Consider the following 12,701-nt stretch of genomic DNA (forward strand, 5'->3'; position numbering starts at 1 on the left):
ATGCTGTGGCTTGACCTAAAGACGGCGATTCATGCCCGACATCTCATGAATCTGACTGAGCTACAGCAGTTTTGTAATTGTAAAGAAGAACATGCAAAGATTAGTCGTGATCGATGTGCCAGGCTGATCTGCAGCTCCAGGAATTGTCTGGTTGAAGTTATTGCTGCCAAAGGGGGGGTGCACAAAATATTAACTGTGATGGTTCACCTACTTATTTTCCCTCTTTTGTCATTATTTGCATACTATCCTCATTAAAATGTGAAAACCTGTAAATGTTTGGGTGGTTTTAGTTAAAGCATCTGTGTGATTTTGACAAAGATCAGATCACATTTGATGGTGATTTTATGCAGAAATGTGAGGAATTCCAAAAGGTTCAGATACTTTTTCAAACCACTGTGTGTGTTTATATATATATATATATATATATATATATATATATTTATTTATTTATTTTTTTATTGCACATGTAATTCGGTACTTTTTGACCAACAGTGTCCATTGTCTGCTTGAATCCTTGTTTGAACAGCATGATGAATAAGACTGTTCCATAGCCAATTGGATAAGAACGAGGAACTCTATCTCGCTCCAATTATAAGAACGCGAGTAGACGAAGATTAACACATCTTTCAACACTTGGATGCTACCTTCAACAGTCAAAGTTCAAATAAAGTTTACCTCCAAAGGCAATTGTGAATTTTAGTTTCAGCATGAAAGGCCATCGTCACAATTTTTTTTTTTTTTTTTAGTAGTGAAATATTGAATGGGAAACATGATTCTTTAGAGCCACCCACTTTACAAAAGAAACGTCTACATTCCAATGAGATCCACATGTGGCAGCGACTGCCGCCAGCGATTTGGCGTTTACTTTGAAAAACCACAAAGGAAGCAGACTCAAGATTTCAGTTGACACTCGAGCTCATCCTTCATCTGTAGTCGCCGGATTGGGAGAAACTGTCCTGCCTGTGATTTATTTCTCTCAAGAAACTGAAACAGTCAGCCAGGGATGACCGGGCGTCCGCCTGCTGGTTTCTGACAGGAAATTATCTTCATTCTCTCTGAGGGACAAAAAACCTGTAATTGAAGTGATTGCCAGGATGTGTGCACCCAGCAGGTGGTTAACCCTGCAGACCTGCTTCAGCATCATCATGATCATCCTGCTGTTGGGGCTTCAGAGGATACACACACAGTACACAGGTAAAGTTCTGCCCCATACATTACATTTCATCCAGGGAAGCCGTATATAAAAGTACTGTATCAATCCAGTATGTATAGCGTACTCTTGTATTCATTTTGGAATTTGTTTCAGTATTCCAATTCAAACTTTCATAATCTCATTTATCCTAGTTTAAATGAATGTAGTTCACACTTAAACGTCCAACTACGCCTTGAAATAGTTCATATATAGAAATTGTGTTATATTTGGCCAATCAAGATCATTTGTTTTCATAAACTGTCTTCACAAAAACCCCTTTTGTTTATTTCCATCGCATATTGTTCTACTCAAATGCAATTTAAACAAGATCCTCATGTAATTCAGCGCTCGCCTGCAATGCTTTGGTACCTGCGTGAATGCGCGTATGCACACACACACAAACACACACACACACGTGTTCGTGTGTTCTTGTTCCAGATGTTCTGTGCATCATCACTTAGGATTTCGGTAAAGATCCGACACAGCTGGAAGGTGCAAAAGGGGATGTGCAGGTTGGGATCTGTCGTTTGCTTAGATTTTCCCCTCTCAGGGGCTTGTTTGTTCCACGCACAAGAAAGACACGCACACATGCACAGTCAGTGTGCGTGTTTAGTTGATCTTTGAAAGGCATTCTGGGACATGTGGGAGCTTGAAAGGCTGCGTTAAGTTTGGGGATCTTGGAGCCAAGAAAATAGGAAACTGCACTTTTCCTGTTGCACAATTGGATTTAATTGATACTTTGTGCCAGCAGCTTCAATCAGTTTGAGCTTGCGGTTGCATCGTACTGTACTGTATGTAGACATTTTTAATTTATGCATATGACTACACTCAAATTAAGTAGAAAGGACAAAACCTTTCAAACTCCTGCACCTTTTTGATATCTGATGCGGAATTAAAAAATGATCGAAGTGTTATAAATAGGGCTATCAAGCAATTAAAATTTTTAATTGAGTAAATCACAGCTTAAAAATGAATTAATTGTAATTAATCGCAATTCAAAGCATCTCTTAAAATTGCCATATTTTTCTGTAAATTATTGTGGGAATGGAAAGATAAGACACAAGACGGATATATACATACAACATACTGTACATAATCAACAAGATGGCATTAACATTATTAACATTCCTTCTGTTAAAGGGATCCACGGACAGAAAGACTTGTAACTATAACGTTTATCTATTATGAACTACTAGTAATTTTATATTAAAACCTTTCTTAATGTTTTCGTTTTAATAAAATTTGTAAAATTTTCAATCAAAAGTAGAGTTAATATAATAATAATAATAAGAAGAATAAAAATAACTAATAAGAATAGAGTGACCAAAGTTTGAGTAAGTTTTATGTGTATTTTTCATAGCTATTTTGATTGGGAATGCCAGCTCTCTTTGCATAGTTTAACTGTGTGAAAATAGGGCCTCATTAATACAGATTGAAGTGCTTTTCTTTTTGTGAACATTTTTTTTTTTTTGAGAGATAGGAAGATTATTTTTTGTGCTTTCACTAAATGATACTTATGTTTGTTGTGAAGGAGTTGCCGAAGCTTATGCCAATAAACGGCGCGGTCCAATGAACACCTGTGTCCACTCGCCTTTATAAAATATATATCTCTGTACATATCTTACCCAAAATACAACAAGAGACACATAATTGCCACTAAAAGAAAGTAAACTTACAGAAATTATGTGTGGAGCACAAATAGCACAATGCAACAGCATCCACGTCTCACAACTACTAATTCTCTCACTATTAGGAGGAATAACATTAGTATGGAGCGGCAATGCCCCCGAGCCGCCGGTGGCATTCTTTTCACTCTCAGTGTGCATAAACGGCGTCATTGTAATCTGTTTGAGGCAACGCATGAGCGGGTCATTCCGTGCATGCGTTAATTGCGTCAAATATTTTAACGTGATTGATTAAAAAGATTAATTACCGCCCGCTAACGCGATAAATTTGACACCCCTAGTTATAAGATGTTCACCAGTCAAAATACAGCTGCAGTGTTTTCTGCCATTTGACCATGACAGTCAAAAAGATGATGAAGGGATGGTTTTATCTCCGCCTCCTATTCTATCCTATCACATCTGCAATCTTACCCGGCTGTTTGCAAGGTGTTCTATGAGACCTAGTTTTGTTTAGCTATGTTTGCCATGTTTTGTTTTCCAGCTGCAGAGCTGGTATGGATAATACTGCTGCTAGTCTCTTTAAAAGTCTTATTTACTTGCTTGCTGACTTAGTCACTTACTGACCCCTCTGATCCTGTTCTTTGTTTGGCCCTCTTTTTTATTTGAGTCGGTTTCTTTGAGATTTTTAGAAGATGTAGTTAGCCATACAAAGTCATCTGGTTCCTCTTATAACTCACTTTTTAAAAGGAGGCTTTTCCGTGTATAGCCCAGTCTGTTATGGCTATTATTACGAGTCTATCATCTGGGGTTGTTTTAAACATGCTGTGTTACGACAACCGCTTTAGAAACCTGGCCGTGATTGTAGCATTTTGCTGTTCAAAATCCTGGAAAAGTTTTGGATAGTCATTTGAACGAATTCGTGAACTAACATTATGTTCTGGAGATCATCCAGCCTGGCTCAAAATTTTGGCTTTATCATAGGTATGTATGTATAAGATATCCTCCTGGCAAATGACTGAGTCTCTTATCCTGTTCGATCATACTATCGTGTTAGACACTTGGGCCAGTTATAGCATCTCGTAGTCATAAATGGCCGTGCTTTGATTGGTTTTGACCTCATCTGGCAGACAGAACCATCTGCATTGCATGTTTTGGTCGCTGCTTTTCTCTGTGTTTGCCTGTGGTCAATCTTGAGAAGGCATGGCATTTTTTTGTCCACTTACTGCAGGAAAGGCATGAGAAAATTCTAATGATGTTTGATGCGCATGTTTGAGTTTCATAGTGCTGCGAATACTTAAAATCCAATTACCGTATTTTCTGGTCTATATGTCGCTCATGAGTATAAGTCGCACCAGCCAAAATATGCATCACAAGGAAGCAAAAAACATAAGTCGGGCTGGAGTATAAGTTGCCGGTTTTTTCTTTTGTTGGGAGGGGGCGTCAGGGGCAGTTTTTGATAAAATCCAACACCAAGAACAGACATTACATCATGAAAGACAATTTAAAATAAAAATAGAGGACAACAGGCTATACAAATGTGACACATTCAGCTAGTGTTACATGATGCATGAGTAACGAACTGAGAAAAGATCAACTAATACAACTGCTGGCCTCAATTATCAATATACGGTGTTAGAATTTTATAAACATGTATTCTAGTGATAAGTTTTTTGTTCGATAATCTCACATAAACGTCGCCCCGGAGTAAAAGTCGCACCCGTGGTCAAACTTTTTTTTTTTTTTTTTTTTAATGTGACTTATAGTCCAAAAATATGGTATTGTAGTGGTTGAAATGTTGAGAGTCTTGTTAGCTCGTGTTGCTGTGTCCAGCCACTCATAACACTGCTGCTCTCTGTGAACTCTCGCGAACTCTGCACTCAGCCGGAACTTGCACGGCTCTTAAGTGTCTCGTGTCTGTCACGTGACTGTGACGCAAGCTTCGTGGGTGAATTATGTCCTATAATAAAGGGTCACCACAGTATTACACATCTTCAACTATAGTTAAAGCATCCTTGGGTCCCTTCAAAGTATGCACACGCATGAAAATCAATTTCAAACTTGTTTTTAACATCAGTAATACTGTATATGGCGGAAAACACTCAGGTGACTTGAAGTTCCGCTCTGAGATCCCCAATTTGGCCAAATTTCAAAAGTGTCCGATATGCATGTGTGATACATCATTGGAAAGCTTAAAATCTCAATTTTCTGGGGGAAGAAAATTTTTGAAGAGGAGGGCATTTAAAAAAACAAAAACAAAAACAAAAAACAGCAAAACGAGAGACGAGAGATTATAATTAAAGACGCCATGATTTTAACGAGATATTATCACGTACTTACCTCTTTTCCATCCAAAAACTCCATGTAGCATGTATCACCGATTGTCAAGACACAGCTGTGAGTGAATAATTCTTTAAAGTCGTTTTTTTTTTTTTAACTAAATATTAAACATCAATTAATGATTCTAAGCTAAAAATGACTGACATTTCGAAAAATATAATTACTTACCTTCTTTTTATGGCTAGGTTGAAACAAAAGCGGTTGCGCGACGTCTGTAAACGGGGGTTTCCAGGGTAAAACAGACCAATAAAAATAGTTCGGGGGCTTAATGCGCCATGACTCTGCTATGGCAGCATATTGACATATTGTTCTATCAAACAACAATTCTTTTGGCTTAAAATACAGCAGTTTATTTTAAAGAGGGGTGCAAGAGCAGAAACTTTTAGGCCTTGTCTGTGTTTTCTGCCATATTTATATTTTTTGTGTTGTTTAGCAGCTGCTCTGAAGCATTAAGCGGAGAATTGTTATCTGATGAAATAAATAAAAATTTTTTAAAAAGTCCATCACTGGTGGTAGGTAGTCTATACTATACACTGCCTCGCTCTACCACTCTAAAGTGTCTGTATATTTGTCTGTTGAGGTGCATAGTGTTTAAATAAAGTGTTACCGTGGTATTACTATGGGATTCGAGTAGCACAATAACACCTACTGTAGTGGCAAAGTTTCCATTGTTTCACTAAAAACGATTCAGTTTTATATACAGTAGCGCCTCAGGCATGGACTGACTTACTATATGTTGCTTATTGTGGGTGCATGGATTGTCTTACATGGAGAGGAGTGATGGTGGAGATTTCTATTGAGGCACCCAAGGGCATCAACTTCACGTCTTTGTTGTGAGGAATTCCTGGCATGTGACGAGAGCGAATCTCAGGCAGCCTTCACTCAACAATTCGAGTTTTCGCTTGGATGAACATTACTGTACTTCAAATGACAAACTCTACAATGTGCGCTCACCAGCACAATCAAATTAAAAGAGTATTTTTATAGATAGCAACTGTACACAGACATGGCGTAACTCAATATTATTAGATGAATAAAAATTTTACCGTGTGAGTTGGCTATTTCGACATTGTATTGCTGCCCTCTGTTGGTGAAACAATAGAACTGTTGTCCCCCTGTGAGCCCTTTCCGTGTGATAATGTTAAGTAGTAGTAGTAGTAGCAGCAGCAGTTTGGACGCCAAATGAATCAGAGATGAATTCCTTTCCCCAGTGGTGAAGTAATCACATTTAAAAAAATAATAATAATAATTTTTTTTTTTAGTTTTTTATTTAGTTTTTTAACGAGTAAAAATACAGGGGCAAAAAAATACCTAAAGTGCAAGTATCTAAGAAAAAATGTACTCAAGTAAAAGTACAAAAGTACTTGCGTTAAAATTTACAAGTAAAAAGTAAAAGTATTTTCTCCCAAAGCAATAATAAATGTTTGTCATAAGAGAATATGTATACAGTACTTTTGCACCCACAATATTAGTTTTCTTTTTCACTTTTTAAAACTGTGCAGAACGGGAAATAAAAACAAGCAATAAAATTGACTGCACAATAAATAGAAGCTTAACCAGCTTAAAAAACTCAAAAACTTGCAAGCAATTCAATTCAATTTTATTTGTATAGGCCTATATCACAACAGGTTTGTCTCAGAGGGCTTTACAGAGTCATTTTGATACACAGTCAGATACAGTAGATGAATGAGATGAGTCCATGACCTGGGCATCCCCAATCCTTAGACCCTCAGTGGCGGCAAGGAAAAACTCAAAAAAAAAAAAAAAAAAAAAAACATGGGAAAAAAGAGAAACCTTGGGGAGAACCACAATTAAGAGAGATCCACTCCCAGGACAGACAGGCTATAGATACACCAGGACTGATGATGGGTAGTAGCACAAGGAGTTTCAGTTTGTAGAGATGCAGTGAAGTAATGGAACATGAGGAGGTCCATCTAGCCAGATGAGACGGAGGGGGCAACGAGGACGTCCATCCAGCCAGGGGTCAGGATAGTCAGGTGGCTGCAGCTGAAAAAGTAGCACCTCCCCAGAGGGGAGGGGGGGAAAGGGGACACCGGGTGACTAGTGATGAAAAGACTAGTCAACTAAATATTAGAATTAGAAAAGAGAAATAAAGTAAGAACAAGTGGCAAGTAGAGTGAAAAACAGGGGATAGGACTCAGTGGCTGTACTTCCCCCAGCATTATAGCTCCTTGGGCAGCTTGAGACTGAACCCTGAGTCTAGTCCGTTTTCAACTAGCCTGACCATAAGCTTTGTCAAATAGGAACATTTTTAGTCTAATCTTAAATATACAGACTGTGTCAGCCTCTTCAATATTAGCTGGGAGCTGCAAGCAACCATCAGGTGCATACCTCCACCTACTGTACAAGAGTGTGCAGGAGTGGGAATGTAGCGGATCAACAGACACACGGACACTGGTGTTTCAACTTAAGTAAAAATTCAATTTAATAAAGTCACAAAACAAACAGTTTAACAAAATATCTTGGGCCCAACATAAAAGAGGCCAACATAACAAAAGGCTTCAACCAAACTGACCTGACCTCCAGACACATCTCTGTGGCTGTTTAAATCAGGGCGGACTCTACTAACAACCACCTGAAGGAGGTATGACAAATTAACCAAACATTTTCAACTTAATACAACAACAACAGATGGAAAATATACATATATTCAAACAATAATTAACTGATGTGCATTTAAACAAACAGTGAAAACTTTACTCCAAACAATCAAAATTAAATCAACTTAAATAACCCCCTTCAGTATGGTAAGTGCCAGATCTTACACAGCTGTGGTCATTAACTCAAATTGGCAAATAAAATCTAATAGGCATTCAGACAAATATTAAATAAAGTGTGCACCCATTAGAAAATACATGTCCAAAAAAATATCACATAAATAATTAACTAAATCTTGAAACACTAAATTGTGGTGGTAGTGGTAGCCACCACAGGGAACCTCTTGGTACCTCACGATACGATACGATTTGCAATACAAAGCTCACGATAACGATCTGACGGTATGGCAATACAACGATTATCAATACATTTGTAGAATATCCTAGAATGATTTTTTTGACCAACAACTAATAAACAGAAAAACAAGCTTCTGCTGTGAATTGGAATGAGTTTATCACTAGTAGACATCCAATCCATTTGAAATGGGAAAGTGGCAGGGAATGAACGAACGGATTGAACGTCTATGGCCGTCAGTGGCAGCCAATGCCAGGCAATGAGGTAATTTTGGGCCATTTAAGGTCATTTGCCTGTTGATTTTCAGTTACTTCCTGTTGATATTGGGGTATTTTATGGGTCACTTCCTGTTGATTTTGAGTTGCAGAACAGGAAGTGACCTGGGAATCATCCAAATGAATAGGCAGTGACTCAAACTCAACAGGAAATGACCTCTAAATGCCCTAAAATGAACCACAAGTGACCTGTAAATGCCCTGAAAACCCCCAGTCTAAATGGACGTCGTGCACCATCAATGCAGCCTTAGAGTTAACTGAGACACTATTATGGTGGAAGATTTTGATAGCTACTTGTTGGTTCCTTTATATATATATATTTTTTAGACATTGACACCTTTTTAAAACGATATCTCGATTCTTGGCAGGAGTATATCGATACGCATGCAACAATTTGAAAAGTAGTGGAGTGAAAAGTGCAAGTAGTACTTTTACTTCGTTACATTCCACCACTGCTTTCCCCCACTATTATCGTATTTTCCCCACAAACCATTGAGAAGAAAGATGAAAGATGAAGGTTTGTATGATGTGGGAGAAGCAGTAATCTGTGCCAGATTACCAGATGGGGAATCCCAAAATTAAAAAAAAAAAAAAAAAAAAAAAAGGAAAAGAAAAAGAAAAACCTCTCTATGCTCCACAAATCACCACAGCAACAGCATTATCTCCAAAGATGTGGATTGTTCAGAGACACGAGTATGTTAGTAAGACACACGTAAACACAAACACATTCAAAACATGACTGTCACTAGGCCAAAATCCATCCTGGAATATGTTTAGTTTATCCGTCTGCACTTTGGTTGTGATTCAGTAATCATTCATCAACCATCAATCATTCCATATTATAGAGCCTAACTGAGCAGCAACAGGCTTTTTAACTTAGCTTCACTGACACTGCATCAACATTAGGAGAAAACTGCTCGGCTAAATGCAGAGGTGGGTAGTAATGCGTTACATGTACTCCATTACATTTACTTGAGTAATTCTTTGAGAAAAATGTACTTCTAAGAGTAGTTTTACTAAGCCATACTTTTTACTTGAGTAGATTTGTGAAGAAAAAAAACGCTACTCTAACTCCCCTACTTGGGGCTACACAACAGTCGTTACATTTTTCCTCTTTATTCTACATATTAGATTTTTTTTTTTTTTGCCAGCGATGCCAAAAGTACCTCTACTAATTTCACAAATGAGACATCGCAACAATAATCACATGAGTCTGTTAAACCAATCAGGCGCAAGCTTGCTGTTCTATGATCACGCCTGCCTGCTCAATCACGTGGCATCTTCAAAGCACCGTAAAAAATGAAGTATTTGACATAGAGCGCCACCCTCAACATGACTCGAAAGCGTGGCTTGAAACCTTTCTCCCAGTCTTTATTTGGCACTGATTGACCATGGAAAACCAGAGACCTTTTCATTTCTTAATAGTAACTATGAAGGAACTATGCACTATTCAAACTAGGGAACTATTTTTTTCCACTAGAGGGCATTCATCCTTTTTGGACAAATAATGCTTCATTTCTGTCTTTTTTTTTTTTTTCTCTCTTGCCGAAATTCGATGATTTATTTATTTATTTTTTTGCATTTCTTTGGCCTAATGAGGTAATGTAATGGGTTATTGTACAGTATCATTATAACAAGTTCATATAGATAAATATAGATAGATAGTTTTTGCTGAGAGAAAAAAGCAGTTACTCACAATGTCATTCCTTACTTGAGTATTCTTTTCATTGAATACTTTTTTCATGTACTTGAATACATTTTTTGGATGACTTCTTTTACTTGAGTACCGTATTTTTCGGACTATAAATCGCACCTGATTATAAGTCGCTCCAGCCCAAAAATGCGCAATGAAGAGGGAAAAAAAAAAACATTTAAGTCGCAGCGAAGTATAAGTCGCATTTTAGGGGAAATTTACTTGATAAAATCCAACACATATAACAGATATGTCATCTTAAAAGGCAATATAAAATGAAAAATACAACAGAGAACAACATGCTGAATAAGGTTACAGTATGATAATGTTATATGACGCATGAACAACGAAATGCAAACGTGGCCGGTATGTTAACGTAACATAGCTATTAAGAGTTATTCAGATAACTATAGCATACAGAACATGCTAACAAGTTTACCAAACTGTCAGTGTCACTCAAAAACACCAAAATAACATGTGAAATGATATAATAATGTGTTAATAATTTCACACATAAGTCGCTCCAGAGTATAAGTCGCACCCCCAGCCAAACTATGAAAAAAAACTGCGACTTATAGTCCGAAAAATACAGTAATATTATTTTGAAGTAACTACTACTCTTAGTTGAGTAAAATATTTGGCTACTCTACCCACCTCTAACTAAATGTGAGGTTGGGCAGTTTCAGGAGATGCACTGTATCAAATCTGTTTTTTCCCCTCAAGAATTAACAAAAATTACAGGTCTTTCTTTGCGAGTTGGCCAAAACGTTTTTCAGAAAGGTGTCTCCTGTTTAAAAATCAATAAATAAATAATAATAATAATAACACAGATATGCTTAGAGTTGTTGACGGTGAGCACTGTGGACAGTTATGGACAAGAATTAATGCATTGCAGTGATGCCTTGAGATAATCGGGCCTGACTTATGTAGCAGTGAACTCCCCCTCATAGTGAATAATTCTAAAAAAATCGCGTTTCAAGCTGTTAAATGTGCCTCAAGTTTGTCAAACAACCAAACACAATTATGAGAATTACACTGAATGGATTTTAGAAAAATGCACTGCTTTTGCTTTTGCAAAATCTGCCTATTGCTAAACAATAGACAGGATAACAAATGGCATGATTGTGTCAGTGTTGCAGCATTTTCATAATGATTATTTGAACCCAAATAGTAGTGCAACATACGTATACAGACAATAGCAAAATACTTAAAGGCATTTATGTTTATCCTTTGCAAATTGCAGGAAATATTTCTGCAGAGGAGTTGTGGCCATCTCCGTTTAAATCAATTTATGAGGATTAATGGTACAGAGAAAGGATAGATGGATTTTACATGCATATAATTAGCCGAACTGCACACCAGAAGAAGCAGCCTAATTCCGGTGATCATTATGTATTCTGTTTAACAATCATCTGAATTTATTAGATTGGGGTAGGGGTGGGAACCTCTTGGTACGATACGATACAATTTGCGATACAACGCTCACGATAACGATGATCTCATGATATGGCGAGAGAACGATTATTCAGAAAATCATTCTAGGATATTCTACAAAACAACTAATACACAGAAAAACTGGACGGGTGGCAGCAAATGAACCCCTCTCACTTCAAATTAGCTCCTCCAGCTTCTATGACAGCCAACTGCAGATAGTGCAGGCAACAAAGTAATTTTGGGCCATTTCTGGCCATTAACTGTTTAATTTTAGTCACTTCCTGTTGATTTTGGAGTATTTCAGGAGCGCTTCCTGTTGATTTAGGAGCATTTTATGGGTCACTTTGTCTTGATTTTCGGTTACAGAACAGGAAGTGACCTGTAATGCCCTAAAATGACGGAAAGTTGTAATGGCCAAAAATTGGAAAATTGCTGTGAATGCTCTAGTTTCGAATGAACAAACGTTCATTCATCCTTCCCAGTCCTCATGGATTGGGCGTCGAGCGCCGTCAATGGCAGCCATTCAGTAACTGAGACACTATAATGGTGGAAGATTTTGGTAGCAACTTGTTGGTTCCTTTTTTTAAATATTGACACCTTTTTAAAATGATATCTAGATTTTAGCCATGAGTGTATCGATAACCTTTTGGGATGCAAAGTATTACGAAATATCACCTTATCGATATTTTGTCCCACCCCTAGATTGGAGAGTGGTCATTTTTCAACCTAATGTTGGGGGTTCAACCATCAGACGTAATGACCATCTCAAGTGTCCTGAAGCAGGATAGAAATCCCCCAAATGCTCCAGTTACTTGTCATCCGTAGGTTATAGGAAGAAGTGTTGCAGCCAAGGGCGTAGATTTGCATAGGGACAGTAGGGTCACAACACTAGCAACTTTTCAGGATGCTCAAATTGTCCCCACCAACTTTTAAGCAACCCTATTTGCATTATATAATGACTTCAGTCATATAGGTCATTTACATTGTCTTCTCATAGGTTTTAAGGATAGAATTGACCCAACCATTATTAAGTGAATTACTTTCATTATGTTATATTGACCCCTTTTCAGTTGTTGAATGTCCGATCCATTTTTTCCCCCCTCAAACGCACGTTTGATTATCTGATGCCATGACCCACACACACACACGCATGAAATTCAGCCCCGACACAA

The 12,701-nt window shown here is 37.6% G+C and overlaps 1 protein-coding gene across 1 annotated transcript in view; it reads left to right on the forward strand.

Annotated features, from left to right (window-relative positions):
* The first annotated feature begins 944 nt into the window (after positions 1-944).
* LOC130911589 (collagen alpha-1(XVIII) chain-like) overlaps positions 945-12,701 on the forward strand; it is a 73,377-nt gene continuing 61,620 nt past the window's right edge. Inside the window, exon 1 of the mRNA XM_057829273.1 lies at positions 945-1,194. Within this exon, the coding sequence (XP_057685256.1) occupies positions 1,095-1,194 (100 nt within the window). The 5' untranslated portion in view covers positions 945-1,094. The remainder of the gene's footprint in view (positions 1,195-12,701) is intronic.

The sequence above is a fragment of the Corythoichthys intestinalis genome, chromosome 2, assembly GCF_030265065.1.
Source record: "Corythoichthys intestinalis isolate RoL2023-P3 chromosome 2, ASM3026506v1, whole genome shotgun sequence".
In the NCBI taxonomy this organism is placed as follows: Eukaryota; Metazoa; Chordata; class Actinopteri; order Syngnathiformes; family Syngnathidae; genus Corythoichthys; species Corythoichthys intestinalis.